Raw genomic sequence first — 24,290 nt, forward strand, 5'->3', positions numbered from 1 at the left:
AAAGCAGAAAACAGCCGAAAGGCCACCAATGGGTATTCAACACAGCGAAAATCCTGCACCTGGAGGTGGTCTTCAGCTTTCCCTTTAACAAGAAGGGGTACTAGCTCAGTGACAATGGATGTCATACTAGTACTGAACTCCAAAACATGAACTAAAATTACAGCAGTCACAAGATTCTGCTTTTTCAGAATTTCAGAAAATATGAATTAAATAAGCAGTTATAAGTTTATATATAAGACATCAACCTACCAATGCAAAAAAGTGAGAGAATATATAAATGTAATAACATACCAGATTATCAAAAATGTTAGAAAGATTTACTGTGAATTCATTTATTTTCATGGATTGGGGGAAAATAGCATATTCATGGATATTTAAGTTCCTGATTTTAGCAAAGTATGCATACATTATTTTAGAAAATTTGTATTTTGTTGAACATTCAAATTCATGGTTCACCTGAACCCACAAAATCCACGACAATTGGTATCCAACGAATATTAATGAATCCACAGTATACATGCCTTGAATAGTTGCTGATCATTTATTTAGAATTTGTGGATTTGTTTTTGGTTGTATGCTGAGGTATTTAGAAATATTTGGTGATGAATTAATTTTTGTTTAAAGAATTTTGAACTATGTTTGAATGAGGCAAATTAATTTTCCAGATATTATATTAAGAACCACAGTGGTTGGTGGCACGAAGATTTATTAATTTTTACCCGTAATTTGTTAATGAAGCATGCTTGTTGGAAGACACATGATTTAGGGTATATCTAAAGAACTTTTATTTTTTCCAGGAATTGTATAAGGAACCATGTTTTTTGGTGACTGATGATTTTTGCTGTATATATATATATATATTTCAGGAATTGTATTAGGAACGATGTTTGCTGGTGGTAGATTGATGACAAGGGATGAAATATCTGCTGGTGATTTAATGTCATTTTTAGTATCAACACAAACTATTGAAAGGTAACATAGTACTCATGTACATAAATATTGTCAGCAAATATAATGTTATGAATTGAAAGTCACTAAAGGAAAGACATAAATATGACAGTTAAAAAAAGCAAAGACATGAAGTTATTGTAAAACAATAAGGAGATGTGGTATGATTGCGAAATGGTGTGGATATAAACAACTATAGATAATAGTATGGCCTTCAACAATAAGCAAAAACTATACCATATAGTAAGTTTTAAAGAGACTTAACATGATAATACCAGAAGGGGGGGGGGGTATGTACAACATTAAACATCATAGATAGAACATGTAGAAGAGCTAGATTACACATATCTTCTATAAAGATGCCTCATGGTCACAAGTTTTCACTATTCCTTTGTCTGCAGACACATGTAGTTATTTTTAGGCAGTTAAGCTGCCTTATGCGAGCACCCTGGATTTGGGTTCCCCTCTGGGAATTTTTGAAAAAGTGCCATTGCTCTGATCTGGCAGGTCTGGTAGATTCTTTATAACTAATTAGACATTTTTTTCACACTTTTTGTTATAAAAAACAATAAATATAAGGAAGATTACCATAAATGATCGTCTATTTTCCCAAAACAATTGATGTTCCCCATTTGAAAAAGTGCTAATTAAAAAGTTAAGCATAGCTTTTTATCGTCTGTGCTTTTGATGAAGATGTAAGTGAACTATTGTAAGAATAATTTCATCGCCGAAAATGTTTGTAATGAAGGCATTAAAATTTGCCAAATGGCATGAATGGCGCATGGATATTATTTTGCGGCTATTACGCCGTTGAATTTGGTGGATTCCATCCTACTAAAGGTAAATATTTAAAAGCATTGTCCTACTTTCTCTCTGTGTAAGTCTTGAATTTGTAAGAATACTTGATTATTTTATTTCTACATTGTATGAATTTTATTTAACTATTTAATGCAAGCTGAAAGCTGATGTTATTATTTGTCATCGTGTCTCTCCGTACTTGCTATGCATCGTGTAAACCCCCAAACATTATACTCGATCAGGGCCATTGCAATATCAATCGGGACCTCATTTGAATACGTATTTATAGATTTTGTCGATGTCAATTAAGGTCATTTCAAGATGGTTTCCTTTATCGTGTTTTAGTTAAAAATTACTGAACTTAGACGAAAATCTAAAGTTGACATGGTTAATTAATTGCTTTACTCACAAACCTGTAAACTTATTCATGTAAGACGATACACCTGTACAATGTGACCTTTCACCTGGAAATATAGTTTCGTATACAAAATTCCACTTCTTTCAGGTTTACACTTTCGGCCAAGTTCGGATGGATATCTAGAGTAGATTGAATTGACATGGTCATATATAACACCTGTTATGATTGGATAAAGCTTTTCCGCCATTAACACTCGAGGAACCCTGGTTGTGGCAGGGTTCATAGAGATCGACTCGATATCCCGGATGTTATGACGTCAATCCAATCAAATTTGAATGTAAACATATTCAGAGTAGGGGCCTTGTACTTCCGGTAATCTAGAGACCTTACTCTTCAAAATTATTTACCGTTCATATGGAACTCTAGTCAGAACTCTAGTTCCATCCGAACTTGGCCTTCAGTATTAATGGTTACAATTTACAATTAAAAAATGTTAGGTCTTGATTTATTTAAGTCGATAAGTTAAGAGTTAAACACAAAAAGTCGGAATACGAAAATTTTGATACTTTAATCACACATATTCAAAATGGCGCATCGTGGTTTACTTGTACTGTACACACGTGAATAACATTAAACGAAATCGATCTTGGGAAGATTTCACTAGGTTTTATCTTGACTATAATGGTTTTACCATTCAAGGGTTCATCTTTTATTGATATTCAGGATTCATGTACACTGTTAAAGATGCAATGACACAAATTTTACCAAATCCGAAACAAAGCGGACATTCGATCAAAGGCTGATTTTATGCAAATAACTAAGTCAACACTGTTAGATTGTTTATTTTATTTAAAAATAATAACAAAGAGTAGTCAAGAATACTTTTATTTCTAAATAATACAAAGAGTTGTCAAGAATACATTATAACATTGACAACACATGATGTTTCTGTTTACTTGGCCAAACCTCGTTCAACATCGTATCCCAACTCTGGAAAAAAATTATTCATGAAATTCTATAGTACTGCATAGTCCGCACCCCTTCCATCAATTTCATTCCCAGGGTAAAAAAAACGCGGACTATACGCCCCTTTCAACTGTTTGTAATACATAAACAAACGACAGCTACTGAATTACAGGCTCCTGACTTGGGATAGGAACATACATAAATAATGTAGGTATATCTCATTACCAGAGGCGGATTTAGGGGGGGGGGGGGCTGGGCCCCCCCTTTTTGGAAAAAAATTTGGTTGCTTATATAGGGAATCACTGGAGCGGGCCCCCTCTTGGGTCAGTCAGTGGGCCCCTTATGAAAAATCCTGGATCCGCCACTGATTACCAGAATATTTAGCCCACCCCCTTTGTCATGGTCTATTGACTAATATGTATTAGTTTTTGATTAGGTCAGTTATTGAGGAACCACAAGTGAATGGTCAATGATATTTGGTGTGCAGTTGGATACACTTTGTCACTTTTAATTTCTTGGCTCACACCGAACAACAAGCTATAAAGGGCCCAGAAATTACTAGTGTAAAACCATTCAAACTAGAAAACCAAAGGTTTGTTCAAAAAGGACAACTTATGAAAAGTCAATGGTATTTGGTAAGCAGTTGTATATTCCTCCATGCAGCTTGTAACTATTAGCAAAACCTACATGTATACTGCATAGTTTAAAAGACCAGGAATTACAAATGTAAAACAATAAAAACTAATAAAAATATTAAAATAAATAATTGGACATAACTTTTGAAAGTGGCGGGATTGGATAGTGAAAATTTTAGGCTACAAACATTATTCAATACTTGAGAAATAGCCGAGATAATATTTTCACCAATTTTTCAACAATATTCGTCTTAACTTCTGCCAAGTTTGCCTCTGCTTTTTTTACTTAACTGCCTACAGCGCCTTTGGTGCTTTGATTTGCTCTTTGTATAAAATTTTATATTTTCCAAGACAGAAGAGCTAACAATCAATATTAGGTATATAGATAACTTATGGTCTGATGTTTCTGTCTATAAAGATCAGAAGATGTGGTATGATATCCAATGAGATAACTCTCCACCAGAGACCAGATGTTAACAACTTTTTCTTCATGTCCGGTTAGTTTCTCAATAACTATAAGTGATAGGTTAGATTTATTTGGTGGGTAGAATCATTGCAAGGACATTTCAGTATGAAAGGAGTCACTCATCTTCATTGATCAACATTATTTTTTTGTGTTGGGTCAGATTTTATATAATTTTTAGTAATAGGTCACTAATAAATATATTGTATAAAGAACTATTACCTTTATGTTCTTTCTTGCATCAACTGTCTTAATGTTTGTCTTCATGGTACAGTGGTAAATTGTTAATTTGTTTGCTTAGGGCAATTTCCTCGGTTGCTGGGAATGATGGGTAGACTATATTTGATCTATAAAATCACTTTAAGTCATACATATAAAAAAAAAGATGTGGTATGATTGCCAATGAGACAACTTTCCACAAGACACCAAATGTCAAAGAAATTAACAACTATAGGTCAAAATATGGCAATCAACAATGACCAAAGTCAATCCACATAGTCATGTCCAGTTGTCATAAGTCACATGACCTTTAATTTTAGTTTTCCAATGCTCTAAATCAGTGTTTAGTTATACATGTACCAGTTAGGTATGTTTCTCGTCAAAAGTGTATTGATCAGTTTTTGTGACCTGTTTTTGAGATATTTTTGAAACTTACATACCATTTACATTAAAAATTCTCTTATGCATGTTATTTATATACATGTGTATATATGTAGAATTTGTAAGTTTCATCCCTATACATAAAACAAACTTTAACATTCATGTTACCATGGTTACCATATTGATATTTTTTTCAGATCCTTAGCTCAATTGTCTTTGTTATTTGGTAATGTTGTAAGGGGCCTTAGTGCAGGAGCAAGGGTATTTGAATTTATCAACACCACACCAACTATTCCATTATCTGGAGGGAAGAAGATACCATTCCATTCTCTACGTGGGGATATCAAGTTCCAGAATGTTAGATTTTCTTATCCTACTAGAGCAGAACAGGTTTGAACATATTTGTTTTGTTTTGTAGGATGAAGTCCTCTTTTAAAATCAATTGGCAGATTATCCAAAATCTTTCATTTCACAATTTTCAGTCTTCTGTCTTTTGCATTTTTTTGGTTTAGCATGCAGTTAAAAATCACTTTTTTTTCTCTTTGATTCCCTGGAGATTTTTTGTTATTGTTTCCAATTTGAAGAACACATGCATGGTCTTCAACAGGAAATATTTTCATCAAGGCTTCATTTTAATGCATAATATCTTTCCACAAAATTTACCAAAAGTTAAAACCTTAACACAAATTTCCACTTTTACTTTACATTTAAGTTATATTAGTTAATCATAAACATACAATTATTATCAATGCATTTGGGTGAAAAAACACATAACTTCAATTTTGTAATATAAATCCAAACAAAATTGAAAATAGATGAAAACAGACATTGAATATATGTGAAGTATTTAAGAATTGAGGGCTTTTTTTTGTAACTTCATTTGGGTGTAAAAGCGTTGCCCGAGCACACATTTTGTATAGAGCACAGAAGCGCTTCAATCTTAAAAATGTGTGCTCGGTCAACACATTTACACACCTATGAAGTTACAAAAAATAAGCAATCAATACTTATAATTACACTTTTTTTAGCTAGAATCATGATAAAAACAATTTCTATCAAGGTATTCTTTAATTTGCCTGTGCACTTTATTGTGGGATGTCTTCATTGTGTAATGAATGTTAATTTCAGAAGGACGAGAAATTGCTGTTAGCCAATCAAAATAACTGTTTCTAATGAAACATACATCTAATGTAATTATATTGTAATAACGTACTGAAATCTTTATTTTTCATTAATTGTCAAATATCAAGATACCATCTGATTGTCACATCACTTTGTGAGGAAAAAAAACCCAGTTCAGTTCATGATATAAATGATAAGTGTTAAGATACAATGGAATAATTCTGGAAATTCTATGATAAAATTAAATGATACTGAATAATGTTTCTTTTTTGCAGGAAGTATTGAAAGATTTTTCGTTGACGATCCCTGCAGGAAAAGTTGTAGCACTTGTTGGATTATCAGGAGGAGGTAATTCAGTTTTTCTTTTAAATGTAGAAATTTTCTTGTACATTTATAAATGCAATAGACCCCCTTAGAGTTTCTCTTTCACTGGAAAAAACTCATCAATTATGTGTGCCTCTATGACGTCATTTACCAGATCGAGGGGATCACCTGTGTCCTGCACTATTAATGTTCTTCAAGTGTCTTAGTTACATGTATCATCATGGTGCAGGATAAACTAGAAATAAATAAATAATAAATAATTTGTTTATTAAAGTGTCACACACTAGAAATAAATTTTTTTCTGTAGGTACTTAATAACAATTCCCTAATGACAGCAGTACTAATGGTCAATTATGAGAATTCAATTTGCTGAATTATTTGTGTAATTTGCATTCATAGTTTTCCAACCACTCCCTCATCATAGGAACAGAAGTGACGATGCTCCTAAATCATGTAAATGCACGAATGATGTTCACTAAAACTCAAGTTCTTGACGAAAATGCATCTTACTGGAAAGTTGTCTATTTTGAAGAAAATGGACAAACGTGTGTGATAGATTATTAAGCTTAGTAGATTTTGCCCACTAATGATACTTTAATTTTAAAAAGTTTAAATTTCACAATTTCAGCTTTTATTGATGATGAGTTATAGACCTTTGAGTAGAGTAAAGTGATACTTATAGCATTGTTCATGCAATAGCTTGAAAAGGCTTAGATGAAAATCTTGTGAAGAAACAAGACAACAACTGTTTGAAAATTGGTTTGTGGAAAGTTATTGGAGTGACCACAAGATTCCATGGTTTCATATTAAATAAAGTTATAATCTCATAAGATGTTGAATGCTATAAAAAGAACGTTCCTCTAGAATATGGTTATTTGCAAATAGAAATCGGAATGTAATTGTATTTTAGTTCATTTCATTCAATCAAATTTTCCTTCAAGGATTCTTTTTTTAGTCCAAATGTTTGGCTTCAGGTTTAAATTTTGATAATAAATTGAAAACTTCAAAATTTGTTGTTGAAATTCCTAGTTTTTGAGACCAAAACTTTAAAGTCTATTAAGATTTAAGGACAGCATTTTTTAAAAGTGATGTGTTGACCATTTGATTTTTGGGGAACGAGAATTTTGAAAAAGAATAACTTGGCCCAGTTGAAAAATAGTTGAAAATAAATGATTTTGAATAAGGCACGATGAAAATGAATGATATATTCTGCAACATAATATGCAGTTTAGTTGAGGATACAAATGTGTTCTAAAGCAAAGCCTTGAAAAAAAATTTAACATGGATGTGTGAATTAGAATTTTTTTACCCGTAATTTTTACAAAGGTAACTTTTGGTGGTTATGCCAATTGGGTTATCCCATGATAGGTCATTCCATTTTTAAAAATGTCAATGAGAATGGTTTATCCTATTATTCGGTCCTGTCCATTTTAAAACTGATATATTCATACTCTTACATATACTAAGAATATCCCATTATTTGGTCCAGTCAATTTTAAAACAGGTATATTCATACTATTTAGAATATCCCATTAATTGGTCCAGTCAATTTTAAAACAGGTATATTCATACTATTTGGAATATCCCATTAATTGGTCCAGTCAATTTTAAAACAGGTATATTCATACTATTTAGAATATCCCATTAATTGGTCCAGTCAATTTTAAAACAGGTATATTCATACTATTTCGAATATCCCATTAATTGGTCCAGTCAATTTTAAAACAGGTATATTCATACTATTTAGAATATCCCATTAATTGGTCCAGTCAATTTTAAAACAGGTATATTCATACTATTTGGAATATCCCATTAATTGGTCCAGTCAATTTTAAAACAGGTATATTCATACTATTTAGAATATCCCATTAATTGGTCCAGTCAATTTTAAAACAGGTATATTCATACTATTTGGAATATCCCATTACTAAGATGTGAACACTTTTTAAAGAAAAAAAGTTTAAGTAAAAAAGAAACTGATAAAAAGGGTTCACATGTTCACTCAACTTCTTAATTTGATTTATAATAACTGAACTGTTATCAATGTCTATTTTTATAAGTCACTACTGTTTGTGAACAAAATATAAAACAGATGAGAAATCAAACAAAATTTGAACAGTAATTATTCTGAATGTGAATTCACAATCTAAACATTAAAACTAACAGTATTTTATATTTTTGATAACATCGGTATAGTTAAAAATATCATCACACTCAAATTCTTCCATAATACTATTTACAGTGGTAATGCAACTATATTTCAATCTTTACTTTTTAGCTCACCTGGCCAAAAGGGCCAAGTGAGCTTTTCTCATCACTTGGCATCTGTCGTCCGCCGTCCGTCATTGTTAACTTTTACAAATATTTTCTTCTCTGAAACTACTGTGCCAAATTTAACCAAACTTGGCCACAATCATCATTGGGGTATCTAGTTTAAAAAATGTGTCTGAAGACCCAGCCAACTAACCAAGATGACCGCCATGGCTAAAAATAGAACATAGGGGTAAAATGTAGATTTTTGCTTATTACTCTGAAACCAAAGCATTAAGAGCAAATCTGACATGGGGGTAAAATTGTTTATCAGGTCAAGATCTATCTGGCCTGAAATTTTCAGATGAATTGGACAACTGGTTGTTGAGTTGCTGCCCCTGAATTGGTAATTTTAAAGAAATTTTGCCGTTTTTGGTTATTATCTTGAATACTATTATAGATAGAGATAAACTGTAAACAGCCATTATGTTCAGCAAAGTAAGATCTACAAATAAGTGACATGACCAAAATGGTCAGATGACCTCTTAAGAAGTTATTGCCCTTTATAGTCAATTTTTAACAATTTTCATTAATTTGATCAGTTTTTGTAAATTTTTACAAAATTTTTTCCTCTGTAACTGAAAGGTCAAGTTTATTATAGATAGAGAAAATTGTAAGTAGCAAGAATGTTCAGTAAAGTAAGATCTACAAACACATCACCATCACCAATACACAATTTTGCCATGAATCCATCTGTGTCTTTTGTTTGATATGCACATAGACCAAGGTGAACGACACAGGCTCTTAAGAGCCTCTATTTAATTTATATTTGTACTGAGATAAGAAAACAACTCAATTTTACCTGTATATCACTTACCTTATCTTATATGTATTAAATTATTCTTGGTATTATTTCACAATTATGATCTTTGAAGTAACTTCTGGTTTTCTTTTATATGTTTCATCATGTCTTTTTAAAAGAATGATATTTACATGAATTTTTCAGGATATAATTTTCAATGATAATATGTGAAATTATTTCCCATTATAATACATTTTTTTAACAATTTAGCTTTAATTCAAATACACTATTATTATTTCACAGTATTTGTAAAAAAAAAATTTTTAATAGTTTGACTACCCAGATAGAATTTCACGGCAAAGGAAAAAATATCCCAGGGAAATACTTTCCTCCGGATAAAAAAAATAACAACTACTGTGAAATTTATTCCACTGGATCAAATTTCACCTGGATATAATTTTGCTTTACATATACATGTATCTAGCAGACAGCAACCCACAAACCTTCTTACAATATAATTCTAAGGTTGGGTCCAGCCTTTGCATTAGCTCCAGGACTTAAACTGCAGGTGTACCTAGGCTATGTCTCCATAGTTTAAAGCCTTATTATGTATTTTATTTACTGGTTTATACCACCAGTTTATACTAAATTGTTTTAATCCTGTGTCTGTTAACGAAATAAATACCTGTTAGATCCAATATTGAGTCTCCTCTACCATGAATGCAGTTTCTAGGACACTTAAGCTTATTACACTTGATAAAATAAAGAGTTTCTAGTCTTACTACGGGTGAACATATGTCTTGAAAACCAAACTTGGCCACAATCATCATTGGGGTATCTAGTTTAAAAAATGTGTCTGAAGACCCAGCCAACTAACCAAGATGACCGCCATGGCTAAAAATAGAACATAGGGGTAAAATGTAGATTTTTGCTTATTACTCTGAAACCAAAGCATTAAGAGCAAATCTGACATGGGGTAAAATTGTTTATCAGGTCAAGATCTATCTGGCCTGAAATTTTCAGATGAATTGGACAACTGGTTGTTGAGTTGCTGCCCCTGAATTGGTAATTTTAAAGAAATTTTGCCGTTTTTGGTTATTATCTTGAATACTATTATAGATAGAGATAAACTGTAAACAGCCATTATGTTCAGCAAAGTAAGATCTACAAATAAGGGACATGACCAAAATGGTCAGATGACCTCTTAAGGAGTTATTGCCCTTTATAGTCAATTTTTAACAATTTTCATTAATTTGATCAGTTTTTGTAAATTTTTACAAAATTTTTTCTTCTGTAACTGAAAGGTCAAGTTTATTATAGATAGAGAAAATTGTAAGTAGCAAGAATGTTCAGTAAAGTAAGATCTACAAACACATCACCATCACCAATACACAATTTTGCCATGAATCCATCTGTGTCTTTTGTTTGATATGCACATAGACCAAGGTGAACGACACAGGCTCTTAAGAGCCTCTATTTAATTTATATTTGTACTGAGATAAGAAAACAACTCAATTTTACCTGTATATCACTTACCTTATCTTATATGTATTAAATTATTCTTGGTATTATTTCACAATTATGATCTTTGAAGTAACTTCTGGTTTTCTTTTATATGTTTCATCATGTCTTTTTAAAAGAATGATATTTACATGAATTTTTCAGGATATAATTTTCAATGATAATATGTGAAATTATTTCCCATTATAATACATTTTTTTAACAATTTAGCTTTAATTCAAATACACTATTATTATTTCACAGTATTTGTAAAAAAAAATTTTTTAATAGTTTGACTACCCAGATAGAATTTCACGGCAAAGGAAAAAATATCCCAGGGAAATACTTTCCTCCGGATAAAAAAAATAACAACTACTGTGAAATTTATTCCACTGGATCAAATTTCACCTGGATATAATTTTGCTTTACATATACATGTATCTAGCAGACAGCAACCCACAAACCTTCTTACAATATAATTCTAAGGTTGGGTCCAGCCTTTGCATTAGCTCCAGGACTTAAACTGCAGGTGTACCTAGGCTATGTCTCCATAGTTTAAAGCCTTATTATGTATTTTATTTACTGGTTTATACCACCAGTTTATACTAAATTGTTTTAATCCTGTGTCTGTTAACGAAATAAATACCTGTTAGATCCAATATTGAGTCTCCTCTACCATGAATGCAGTTTCTAGGACACTTAAGCTTATTACACTTGATAAAATAAAGAGTTTCTAGTCTTACTACGGGTGAACATATGTCTTGAAAACCAAACTTGGCCACAATCATCATTGGGGTATCTAGTTTAAAAAATGTGTCTGAAGACCCAGCCAACTAACCAAGATGACCGCCATGGCTAAAAATAGAACATAGGGGTAAAATGTAGATTTTTGCTTATTACTCTGAAACCAAAGCATTAAGAGCAAATCTGACATGGGGTAAAATTGTTTATCAGGTCAAGATCTATCTGGCCTGAAATTTTCAGATGAATTGGACAACTGGTTGTTGAGTTGCTGCCCCTGAATTGGTAATTTTAAAGAAATTTTGCCGTTTTTATACGACCGCAAATTTTGAAAAAATTTTCGTCGTATATTGCTATCACGTTGGCGTCTGCGTCGTCGTCGTCGTCGTCGTCGTCGTCGTCGTCGTCGTCGTCCGGCGTCCGAATACTTTTAGTTTTCGCACTCTAACTTTAGTAAAAGTGAATGGAAATCTATGAAATTTTAACACAAGGTTTATGACCACAAAAGGAAGGTTGGTATTGATTTTGGGAGTTTTGGTCCCAACATTTTAGGAATTAGGGGCCAAAAAGGGCCCAAATAAGCATTTTCTTGGTTTTCGCACTATAACTTTAGTTTAAGTTAATAGAAATCTATGAAATTTTGACACAAGGTTTATGACCACAAAAGAACGGTTGGGATTGATTTTGGGAGTTTTGGTCTCAACAGTTTAGGAATTAGGGGCCAAAAAAGGGCCCAAATAAGCATTATTCTTGGTTTTCGCACAATAACATTAGTTTAAGTAAATAGAAATCAATGAAATTTAAACACAATGTTAATGACTACAAAAGGAAGGTTGGTATTGATTTTGGGAGTTTAGGTCCCAACAGTTTAGGAATTAGGGGCCAAAAAGGGACCCAAATAAGCATTTTTCTTGGTTTTCGCACCATAACGTTAGTATAAGTAAATAGAAATCTATGAAATTTAAACACAAGGTTTATGACCATAAAAGAAAGGTTGGGTTTGATTTTGGGAGTTTTGGTCCCAACATAATAAGGGGCCCAAAGGGTCCAAAATTAAACTTTTGTTTGATTTCATCAAAATTGAATAATTGGGGTTCTTTGATATGCTGAATCTAACTGTCATGACTGTGTATGTAGATTCTTAACTTTTGGTCCCGTTTTCAAATTGGTCTACATTAAGGTCCAAAGGGTCCAAAATTAAACTTAGTTTGATTTTGACAAAAAATGAATCAGTTAGGTTCTTTGATATGCTGAATCTAAAAATGTACTTAGATTCTTGATTATTGGCCCAGTTTTCAAGTTGGTCCAAATCGGGGTCCAAAATTAAACTTTGTTTGATTTCATCAAAAATTGAATAAATGGGGTTCTTTGATATTCCAAATCTAACTGTGTATGTAGATTCTTCCTTTTTGGTCCTGTTTTCAAATTGGTCTACACTAAAGCCCAAAGGGTCCAAAATTAAACTTAGTCTGATTTTAACAAAAATTGAAATCTTGAAGTTCTTTGATATGCTGAATCCAAAAATGTACTTAGATTTTTTATTATGGGCCCAGTTTTCAAGTTGGTCCAAATCAGGATCTAAAATTATTATATTAAGTATTGTGTAATAGCAAGTCTTTTCAATTGCACAGTATTGCGCAATGGCAAGAAATATCTAATTGCACAATATTGTGAAATATCAAATTTTTTTTTAATTAGAGTTATCTTTCTTTGTCCAGAATAGTAAGCAAGAAATATCTAATTGCAAAATATTGTGCAATAGCAAGATTTTTTTTTAATTGGAGTTATCTTTCTTTGTCCAGAATCAACTTAAATCTTTGTTATATACAATATACAATGTATATTCACTTTTTACTACCAACTGATAAATTAAAATAATCTTTACCATTCAGTGATAACAAGCAGTTTTTTTACATCTTAATATTTTATGATGTATTTAAATGAGTAGTTATTGTTGCAAACTCCATTAGAAATTTTAATTGAGATTAGTTTTGGAATAAGGGAAAGGGGGATGTGATTAAAAAAATTGGGTTCAATTTTTCTCATTTGAAATTTCATAAATAAAAAAGAAAATTTCTTCAAACATTTTTTTGAGAGGATTAATATTCAACAGCATAGTGAATTGCTCTAAGAGAAACAAAAATTTTAAGTTCATTAGAACACATTCATTCTGTGTCAGAAACCTATGCTGTGTCAACTATTTAATCACAATCCAAATTTAGAGCTGAATCCAGCTTGAATGTTGTGTCCATACTTGCCCTAACCGTTCAGGGTTCAACCTCTGCGGTCGTATAAAGCTACGCCCTGCGGAGCATCTGGTTGGTTATTATCTTGAATACTATTATAGATAGAGATAAACTGTAAACAGCCATTATGTTCAGCAAAGTAAGATCTACAAATAAGTGACATGACCAAAATGGTCAGATGACCTCTTAAGGAGTTATTGCCCTTTATAGTCAATTTTTAACAATTTTCATTAATTTGATCAGTTTTTGTAAATTTTTACAAAATTTTTTCCTCTGTAACTGAAAGGTCAAGTTTATTATAGATAGAGAAAATTGTAAGTAGCAAGAATGTTCAGTAAAGTAAGATCTACAAACACATCACCATCACCAATACACAATTTTGCCATGAATCCATCTGTGTCTTTTGTTTGATATGCACATAGACCAAGGTGAACGACACAGGCTCTTAAGAGCCTCTTTTTAATTTATATTTGTACTGAGATAAGAAAACAACTCAATTTTACCTGTATATCACTTACCTTATCTTATATGTATTAAATTATTCTTGGTATTATTTCACAATTATGATCTTTGAAGTAACTTCTGGTTTTCTTTTATATGTTTCATCATGTCTTTTTAAAAGAATGATATTTACATGAATTTTTCAGGATATAATTTTCAATGATAATATGTGAAATTATTTCCCATTATAATACATTTTTTTAACAATTTAGCTTTAATTCAAATACACTATTATTATTTCACAGTATTTGTAAAAAATTTTTTTTTAATAGTTTGACTACCCAGATAGAATTTCACGGCAAAGGAAAAAATATCCCAGGGAAATACTTTCCTCCGGATAAAAAAAATAACAACTACTGTGAAATTTATTCCACTGGATCAAATTTCACCTGGATATAATTTTGCTTTACATATACATGTATCTAGCAGACAGCAACCCACAAACCTTCTTACAATATAATTCTAAGGTTGGGTCCAGCCTTTGCATTAGCTCCAGGAAAATTAAATTAAATGGAAGTTCATGGGGGTCACCCCCACCCCCACCCCGTTCAATTTGAAAATGTACTTGTATCTTGTAAACGGTCCAGATCCCCACCCCATAACCATATTTATTCTTGTAGGGGACAATAAAACAAATGAAATGAAATAAAAGGGAAGTCCCGAGGAGGTCACCCCACCCCCTCTTGTTTGAAAACTTGTAAACGGTCAACATCCCCACCCCTAAACCACATATATTCTTGTATGGGACAATAAAACAAATCAAATGAAATGTAGGTAAAGTTTCTGGGGGTTACCACCACCCCCTCCTGTTTGAATACTTGTAAATGGTGGAGATCCCCACCCGTAAGCCATATATATTCTTGTATTGGACAAAAAATCAAATCAAATGAACATGGGACCATATAAATGGCGAGTTATGGGAGCTTTGTTTGGGAGACTTCGTAACAGCATCCTGTTACAATTACTTCTTGTTCATATAAACATTTATAAATGTAGCCAGGTGTATAGTAAGTGAGGCTGATAGAAAGTGACATATTTGATGATAAGATCTTTATTGTTTTACTAGTTAACAAAGGTGGCAGGTAGTCCTGCAAATACACAAAAAGAAGGTTTTTATAATACAATTGTCTACATGTAGAACACAACTTCAGTTATAATGTACACTATAATGTAAATGATATCAGCAAAATACATAGTTACAATAATTTGCTTGCCTTAGCCAATATTACTCAGTATTAATACCAATAACTCTTGTATACATTTAATATGACAAAGTATGGTTTATATGCAGTAAATAGTACTTAAATCATTTCATTAACTCTCTTTCATATTCAAAATGAAGTTTACTTAATCAAAACACTCATTTAAATAGAATTACAAAATATTGTTAAACCTGCATTCCATAACAAGACACATTAATGTTAAACAGGCTTTCCATAGTTTTTATAGCAAATAGCTCTCGTTTGTGTACAAAATAAATGTTAATTAAACTTTACAGAAGTGAACACGGATGGTTATTGTTCCATCATTATAGATGCATGTGATTAATATACCAAAACAATTATTTAACAATGAAAAATACAATGTTTATGCAACAAAAACAACTAACCTAAATTATAGTATTCTACGTGACATAAATTATGTGTTACATAATTACAGAAGATATAATATGATATGTTTGTCAGTATTATTAATTCATAGTGCTGCTGTATACACCGATAATGATACAAAAATATGGAAATACGTCGGCAATGGTTTGCCGTATGAATATTGTTTGTTTTGATGTGTTTATCATGTTTATATATGTGTTGAAGACTTTACACAAACAATAAAAGCAATTTACAATAATATAAAGGCCAGGAAATAATTAATACAATAATAATTTACCTGTAGATGGTATAAAAAGGCTTATTTTAAGATGTTTCTTTCATTCATTCCAGCGTTATAAGTGCATATTAATACGTCATCAAAACGGTGGTTCCGGTTACAATAAAAATAGAAAATTACCGGTTACACATGAATAAATTCCGGAATCATAAGTGACTTGCTCACATAGACTTGCCTACACTTCCTCGATCTCGCTTTAAAACTTAACACGAAACATCCCCAATGGTTTTAGGTACTGTAAATTCAGAAATTAATGCATGCATTTATAATTGCGATTTTGTCATTTTAGACTAAAATGCGATTTTAATTTTTGTTATATTAAAAAAGATTATGTTTGATTCGTATAAAAATTTCAAAATGCAAGTTTTAATTATTTGGATTATAACCCTGTCGCATTTTTCGCAATAATAAAATCTGCATGTACAGTATATAACCTTTATCATTTTATAGTTTCATAGGCAAGTAATGCCATAAATTTATCATTGTGTATGTCAGTTATAAGATAAATTAAATTTTGCCAAGTATTTGCCATCAATATCACAAATAAATCCTGAAGACTCATTGTGTATAAAACTAATGCATCTAGGAGAAATCATTCCATCCTCCACACTAATCAGTACTTTACAATCCTGTCCATCTTTTGATAAAACTATTATTCTATGAGATTTATAGTCTGCTACAATAGTGTTACCGTAAGTATCTAAACAAAGTCCTACTGGATCTTTTAAATCCAGTCCGCATTGCCAGATCTGTTTACCTGATCCATCATAACAGTATACTGCTTTACCATAATAGTCACTATGGATTATTCTGTCATTACAGTAAACAAGGTTACGCAGGTTTGAATCATACTGAACTGGTATTGACTTCAATATATTACCTTCCAAGTCAATAACACAAATTTCATTTGAATTCAAACCTATGGCAAGAGAATTATTGGAGAATGATAAACCTCTGCATTCTTTGTGTAATGTTATAACTTTGATAACTGTTTCATTCTCCATATTGAAGATTTTAACAGCTTTCTCTGAAGGATTAGTTATGGCAATAGTGTTCTGATTGATCTGTGTAACGCTGTAAGCTCCATCTAAAATTTTTAGCTGTTTCTTATGTTTTCCATCAGGAGTCAGTAGGTGAACTTTACCATAATTTTTCACTACTATTATTCTTCCATCCATCAGACAAATCATGTCCCAAATTACCTTATTTATATTCATCTTTATCTTTGTCTCAATATTCATTGTCATGTTGTGTATGTTGGATTGTTCTTGTGATTCTACTTGTGCTTTCTTCCTAATTCTTGTTCCTCTGTTGAAGTCTGTTCCTGTTTTAACCACCATTACTACTCCTAAAGATTCTATTGATACTAGTTTTCTTAGTAATTTTTCAATCTCATTGTTTTGTTTTGTTTTTAAGTCAACTTCTTTGGTCCTCTCATCATTATCCAGATCATCAACAAATTGTTGACATAGGTGTACTTGTTGTTCAATATCATGTACACCTAAAAATGATTGGAGTTTGGAAGTATGTGCTGTGACAGTTTGCAAATGTTCTTTCATTTTTTTCAAGTTTTTCTTTTGCTCTTCAATTTCAAAGATGAAACCTGTTGTTTTTGATTTTTCCTGATTCCAAATGGTATCTGCTTCTTGACATAACTTCTTCTCCATGTGGTCTAAATGTTTATTTATTTCCCTTCGAATTTCTCCAACTGATTTCTTTATGCCTATATATTGATGTTCTCCTGCTCTGATGTTCTTAGATTTGTTGTTTACTAATTGGTCCAAAAACAATAAAATTGAATTAATGTCTCCCTCTACAGTTCCCTTAGATATTTCTATTGTGGTTGTCTCTACTACACTAGCTAGACTCTTTATTCCTGTGCATTTTGCATGAGTACTGGAAGTACATACATCACAGCAAGGCGTTAAATGACCTGGGCAGTACAAGTTTAGCTGTTGACCATGTTTGTCACATTCTGTTTTGATATAACTAAAGGAGGGTTTATAATTTTTTATATCAATTGTCTTATGCTCATGTGTTCCTTTAGATTGTTTATGATGACCTGAACATGTTAAACATAATCCTTCATTACAGTTGTAACACCAGATGTTAGCTGTTATGTTTACTTTTCCTTGTTGACAAGGTCCACATGATATAGGTTTACTGGATGCCATGACCTAAACATATATAAATCATAAGTTATTATTACTCTTGCTGGGCACAGTTCTCATGAAGAGCTGATTAAATAAATATAAAAAGACCAAAAGTAAAACCAAATAAGAGTTTTGACTCATATTTCCTGATTATTTTAATAATGGTGGGTGCAATGCATGGTGATCTATCTAAAGAAGATATTTAAGTGTGTCTACTCTTGTTGTTTGAGTATTGTATTGTATTAAAAGTGTTATTGTTGAAGTTTTATCCTCTAGTGAGAGACATTTCAGTGTGTCCACTCTTTTGTAAGTACAATGTATTGCCTTAATTGTTATTGAAGGAATATTGGAGTATATTTTCTCTCTAGACAAGACATTTAAATGTGTCCACTCTTGTTGTTTGAGTATTGTATTGTCTTAAACGTGTTATATTGTTGAAGTTTTATCCCCTTGTGAAAGACATTTCAATGTGTCCACTCTTTTGTAAGTACAATGTATTGCCTTAATTGTTATTGAAGGAATGTTGGAGTATATTTTCTCTCTAGATAAGACATTTAAGTGTGTCCACTCTTGTTGTTTGAGTATTGTATTAGATTAAAAGGATTATTGTTGAAGTTTTATCCTCTAGACAAGACATTTCAGTGTGTCCACTCTTGTGTAAGTACAATGCATTGCCTTAATTGCTTTTGAAGGAGTATTAGGGTATGTTATCTCTCTAGACAAGACATTTTAGTGTGTCCACTCTTATTGTTTAAGAATTTTATTAAATAAAAATGGTTATTGTTAAGGTATTACCCTCTAGACAGGACATTTCACTGTGTTAATTCACTCTTGTTTAGTTTTAAGTATCGCCTTACAATTAAAGTGTGACTGTAGGAATATTGATAAATATTATCCCTCTAAACATGACATTATAGTGTGTACTTGTTTCAGTATTCAGCCATACAAAAACGGTAATTGTTGGAAAATTGGTGACTATAAATTTTTCTTAGACTTTCTGACTCATACTACATTCTGTAAATTCAGAAATTATTGTGTGCATTTATTATTGCCATTTGGTCATTTTAGACCAAAATGCAATTATTATTTTTGCGATACTGAGAAGGATTAAAACCCTATCGCATTTTTTTGCATTAATAAAAAAAACGCAATAATTTCTATAACTACAGTAGATTAAAAGGATTATTTTATAAGTTTTATTTCTCTCAGAATATTAGTTGTACTAACAAGCATGAACAATACATACCGGTACTAAGTTTCTACAATTTGTTTGCTACATGTATGTGCAACATTTTCCAATAAGGTTACAATAATCCTCTATTAGTTTTCAAACATGTACCATATATTATACTTTAAATAAAGGTAATTTTTTTCATAAATGTTTACCTCTTGTTTAATGTAAATATCACTTCATCTGAATCTAAATCTCTGATATTTTAATCAAAATGTCTCCATACCAGTTAAGTTATTTTTAGAACTTGTTTATACTTGGTATTGATCCAGGTAAACAGTAAATATTTAAATGAGGTATACCTGTGTTAAAACATATTATTATAATCTAAGGTTTAAAAATAAATTGAAAATTATTTTTTACCAAAACTCTTTGTTGTTTTTTTAATAGAATCTGGAAAGTGGAAAGTTAGTTTTCTGTTTTATTTTAAATACTACTGTTATTGCAGTCTGTACAAAACTGTTTTAGGGTTTGTCTGACCAAAAAATAAATTTGATATTTTCGACTATATTTTTAAAGTAAAAATTCCCCAAAAAATTGAACAGAATGATTTTTTTGTCTGACATTTTGCTGGTCAGACAGAGTTTAAAATACACTGTTTAATCCATATTAATTCATTTTTTACTCCTTGAATAAAAGTGGAAAGTTTAGTTTTCAGTTTTATTTTAAATAATACTGTAATCCTTCATTTTTCACTCTTTGCTATAAAAGTGGTAAGTTAAGTTTTCTGTTTTATTTTTAAAGAATAAATCTGATGAGATTGTATCACACGACACAGTAGTTCAAATCATAAAGAATTCTAAGAATTATCAAGTTAGAAATTATAAAAATGTAATAGACTATTTTATAGATTATTCATGTATATATGTATTTGTATTACCCGGTACATATGGTTTAGCATCCTACTATTTTTATTGGATATTATGATCACATGTTTCAAATGTTATTTTACATATCTGTAGCCTTGTTTATATTTTTACTTACATTGACAATATGTTTCTATTTATATGTATATTGGTGGTCAATATAAGAAAATCTTGCTAGATTTAGATTCAATATGTCATGACATCACACATAACAACCACAGAGGAAGCGCTGGAAGTTTTTCACGGGATATTTCAAGAATTTTATGTTAAATGCAGATGCTAAGAAAACAAGAAAGCTAATGCAACAAGCTATGAAGTTGTTTGACAATAACATCATTGGAATTCTTGCAAAATACAATTAAAAAATACACAGAAAGAACATTGAACGTCATTTTCTTATACATTATTTACATATGCAATATAGAAATAAAGGAGACGTTCACTCAGTCAATACGTTATATATGAACCAGTTAGATTATATTGACACTCCGACTTCGTCCTCAGTCAATATAATCTGAAGAGGTCCATACATAATGTATTGACCTCGTCAAAAGTCCATAATTGATAAGTATCTATCATTTATGGACTTTTGACGAGGTCAGTACGTTAAATGGACCTGTTTAGGTTATATTTCCAGAACTTATTTCACATTTGGTCATAAAATTAGTTCTGGAACAAATTTTACAGTGCAGCTGCTGGAACAAATTTCCTGTGATATAAATTCTGGTGGAACATATTTCCTATGAAAGTTGTTCTGACAGAGCAAAAGTCACACGGGAACATATTTTTTGGTTACATATACAAAAGTCATTTTTTGGCCCTTTATAGCTTGCTGTTAGTGTAAGACAAGGCATAGTGTTGAAGACCTACAATGGTTTACTTTTTACTAATTGTGACTTGGATGAAAAGTTGCCTCATTGGCCTACCACATCTTCTTATATCTATGCACAGCGCGAGTAGCTGCTTTTCAAAGAATGTAATATATGGTTATCGATATCATGTACCTTTATTGTTTATTTTTGCAGGTAAATCTACAGTTGCTGCACTGTTAGAACGGTTTTATGAAATAGGCCATGGGAAGATTACATTAGATGGAGAAGATATTAAAGATTTGGATCCATCATGGCTGAGAGGCAGAGCTATAGGTTTTATCAATCAAGTACGTTTTTATGCAGTAACAGTTCATATATGTGATTGCTAAATACTAAATTAACTGCTTATGTCCTGTAATGTTCTATTTAATAGCAAATTAGCTTTAAAAGTATTAAATTTCTTGCAAATGATAGTACAGTATAAACAAATTTCTTGCAAATGAAAGAACAGTTCAAAAATTTTAAAGAGGCATTTAAAATATTTAAGATATTTAAATCAATGTTGTAATTCTTTTTAATAAAACATGCAGTACACATGTATTACTAGTACTTTCATTATTTAACTTGCAAATTCAGTTGTATAAGAATGAGGAGATGTGGTATAATTCCAATGAGACAACTCTACACAATTGACCAAATGACACAGAAATTAACAACTGTAAGTCACCATACTACCTTCAATAATGAGCAAAGCCCATAAAGCATATTTAGCTCTAAATGAAGGAAAAACAACCAAAGAACAAGCCTCCGAGTGGATGTGCCTAAATACCTGTACATTCCAACAACAAAAAGACACGAATACAGATCTGAGAATATCCGCAGTGACTGACAGCTGGCACAAAGCCAAATATAACTAATGAAAAGAATCATGCTTCTAGGACTTAATTATCCAGTACACATATAACATCCATTGAATTTAGTGTTAGGCGTCATAAATAGACAGCGAAAAAACATTACCTTGTGCAAATTGGCAAGATACAGGTATTGATAGATTGTATATCCATGAATATGTATATTACAGTTTGCTTTTAGTTTACTGATAATAAAATCAATATTAATATCAATAAAAGTTCATTTGAAACTTTGTTAAAAAACATACACAAATTATAAGAAGTTGACAATATACATTTTTTAGCTCACCTGGCCCGAAGGGCCAAGTGAGCTTTTCCCATCACTTTGCGTCCGGCGTCCGGCGTCGTCCGTCGTCGTCCGTCGTCGTTAACTTTTACAAAAATCTTCTCCTCTGAAACTACTGGGCCAAATTGAACCAAACTTGGCCACAATCATCATTCGGGTATCTAGTTTAAAAAATGTGTGGCGTGACCCGGTCAACCAACCAAGATGGCCGCCACGGCTAAAAATAGAACATAGGGGTAAAATGCAGTTTTTGGCTTATAACTCAAAAACCAAAGCATTTAGAGGAAATCTGACATGGGGTAAATATGTTTATCAGGTCAAGATCTATCTGCCCTGAAATTTTCAGATGAATCGGTCAACCCGTTGTTGGGTTGCTGCCCCTGAATTGGTCATTTTGAGGAAATTTTGCTGTTTTTGGTTATTATCTTGAATATTATTATAGATAGAGATAAACTGTAAACAGCAATAATGTTCGGCAAAGTTAGATTTACAAGTAAGTCAACATGACCGAAATGGTCAGTTGACCCCTTTAGGAGTTATTGCCCTTTATAGTCAATTTTTAACCATTTTTCATAAATCTAAGTAATCTTTTACAAAAATCTTCTCCTCTGAAACTACTGGGCCAAATTAATCCAAACTTGGCCACAATCATCTTTGGGGTATCTAGTTTAAAAAATGTGTGGCGTGACCCGGTCAACCAACCAAGATGGCCGCCACGGCTAAAAATAGAACATGGGGTAAAATGCAGTTTTTGGCTTATAACTCAAAAACCAAAGCATTTAGAGGAAATCTGATGTGGAGTAAAAATGTTTATCAGGTCAAGATCTATCTGCCCTGAATTTTCAGATGAATCGGTCAACCTGTTGTTGGGTTGCTGCCCCTGAATTGGTAATTTTGAGGAAATTTTGCCGTTTTTGGTTATTATCTTGAATATTATTATAGATAGAGATAAACTGTAAACAGCAATAATGTTCAGCAAAGTTAGATTTACAAATAAGTCAACATGACCGAAATGGTCAGTTGACCCCTTAAGGAGTTATTGCCCTTTATAGTCAATTTTTAACCATTTTTCATAAATCTAAGTAATCTTTTACAAAACTCTTCTCCTCTGAAACTAATGGGCCAAATTAATCCAAAGTTGGCCACAATCATCTTTGGGGTATCTAGTTTAAAAAATGTGTGGCGTGACCCGGTCAACCAACCAAGATGGCCGCCACGGCTAAAAATAGAACATAGGGGTAAAATGCAGTTTTTGGCTTATAACTCAAAAACCAAAACATTTAGAGGAAATCTGACATGGAGTAAAAATGTAAATCAGGTCAAGATCTATCTGCCCTGAAATTTTCAGATGAATCGGTCAACCTGTTGTTGGATTGCTGCCCCTGAATTGGTAATTTTGAGGAAATTTTGCCGTTTTTGGTTATTATCTTGAATATTATTATAGATAGAGATAAACTGTAAACAGCAATAATGTTCATCAAAGTAGGATTTACAAATAAGTCAACATGACCGAAATGGTCAGTTGACCCCTTTAGGAGTTATTGCCCTTTATAGTCAATTTTAACCATTTTTCGTAAATCTTAGTTATCTTTTACAAAAATCTTCTCCTCTGAAACTACTGGGCCAAATTAATTCAAACTTGGCCACAATCATCTTTGAGGTACCTTGTTTGAAAAATGTGTCCGATGACCTGGCCATCCAACCAAGATGGCCACCACGGCTAAAAATAGAACAGGGGTAAAATGTAGTTTTTGTCGAGCCTGCAACTTTTGTTGCAGAAAGCTCGACATAGGGATAGTGATCCGGCGGCGGCGGCGGCGGCGGCGGTGTTAGCTAACTTCTTATAAGCTTTATATTTTAGAAGGTGGAAGACTTGGATGCTTCATACTT

At 31.9% G+C, this 24,290-nt stretch overlaps 2 protein-coding genes across 2 annotated transcripts in view; one reads left to right on the forward strand and one right to left on the reverse strand.

Annotated features, from left to right (window-relative positions):
• Nucleotides 1-24,290, forward strand: part of LOC139481767 (mitochondrial potassium channel ATP-binding subunit-like) — a 50,629-nt gene that overhangs the window by 13,517 nt on the left and 12,822 nt on the right. The window contains exons 9-12 of the mRNA XM_071265263.1: nucleotides 867-972; nucleotides 4,966-5,158; nucleotides 6,166-6,238; nucleotides 21,417-21,550. Coding sequence (XP_071121364.1) covers nucleotides 867-972; nucleotides 4,966-5,158; nucleotides 6,166-6,238; nucleotides 21,417-21,550 — 506 coding nt within the window. The remainder of the gene's footprint in view (nucleotides 1-866; nucleotides 973-4,965; nucleotides 5,159-6,165; nucleotides 6,239-21,416; nucleotides 21,551-24,290) is intronic.
• LOC139481768 (uncharacterized) lies at nucleotides 16,517-19,785 on the reverse strand. Its single transcript, XM_071265264.1, has 2 exons — nucleotides 19,681-19,785; nucleotides 16,517-18,318 (listed from the first exon to the last, which is right to left on the reverse strand). The coding sequence occupies exon 2, from the start codon at nucleotides 18,313-18,315 to the stop codon at nucleotides 16,633-16,635; it is 1,683 nt and encodes a 560-aa protein (XP_071121365.1). The 5' UTR covers nucleotides 18,316-18,318; nucleotides 19,681-19,785; the 3' UTR covers nucleotides 16,517-16,632.

Source organism: Mytilus edulis, chromosome 7 (genome assembly GCF_963676685.1).
Source record: "Mytilus edulis chromosome 7, xbMytEdul2.2, whole genome shotgun sequence".
Lineage (NCBI taxonomy): Eukaryota > Metazoa > Mollusca > Bivalvia > Mytilida > Mytilidae > Mytilus > Mytilus edulis.

Bases quoted from the DNA above. Each gene is read 5' to 3' on its own strand.
- LOC139481768 (XM_071265264.1), bottom strand. From the start codon at position 18,315: ATGGCATCCAGTAAACCTATATCATGTGGACCTTGTCAACAAGGAAAA.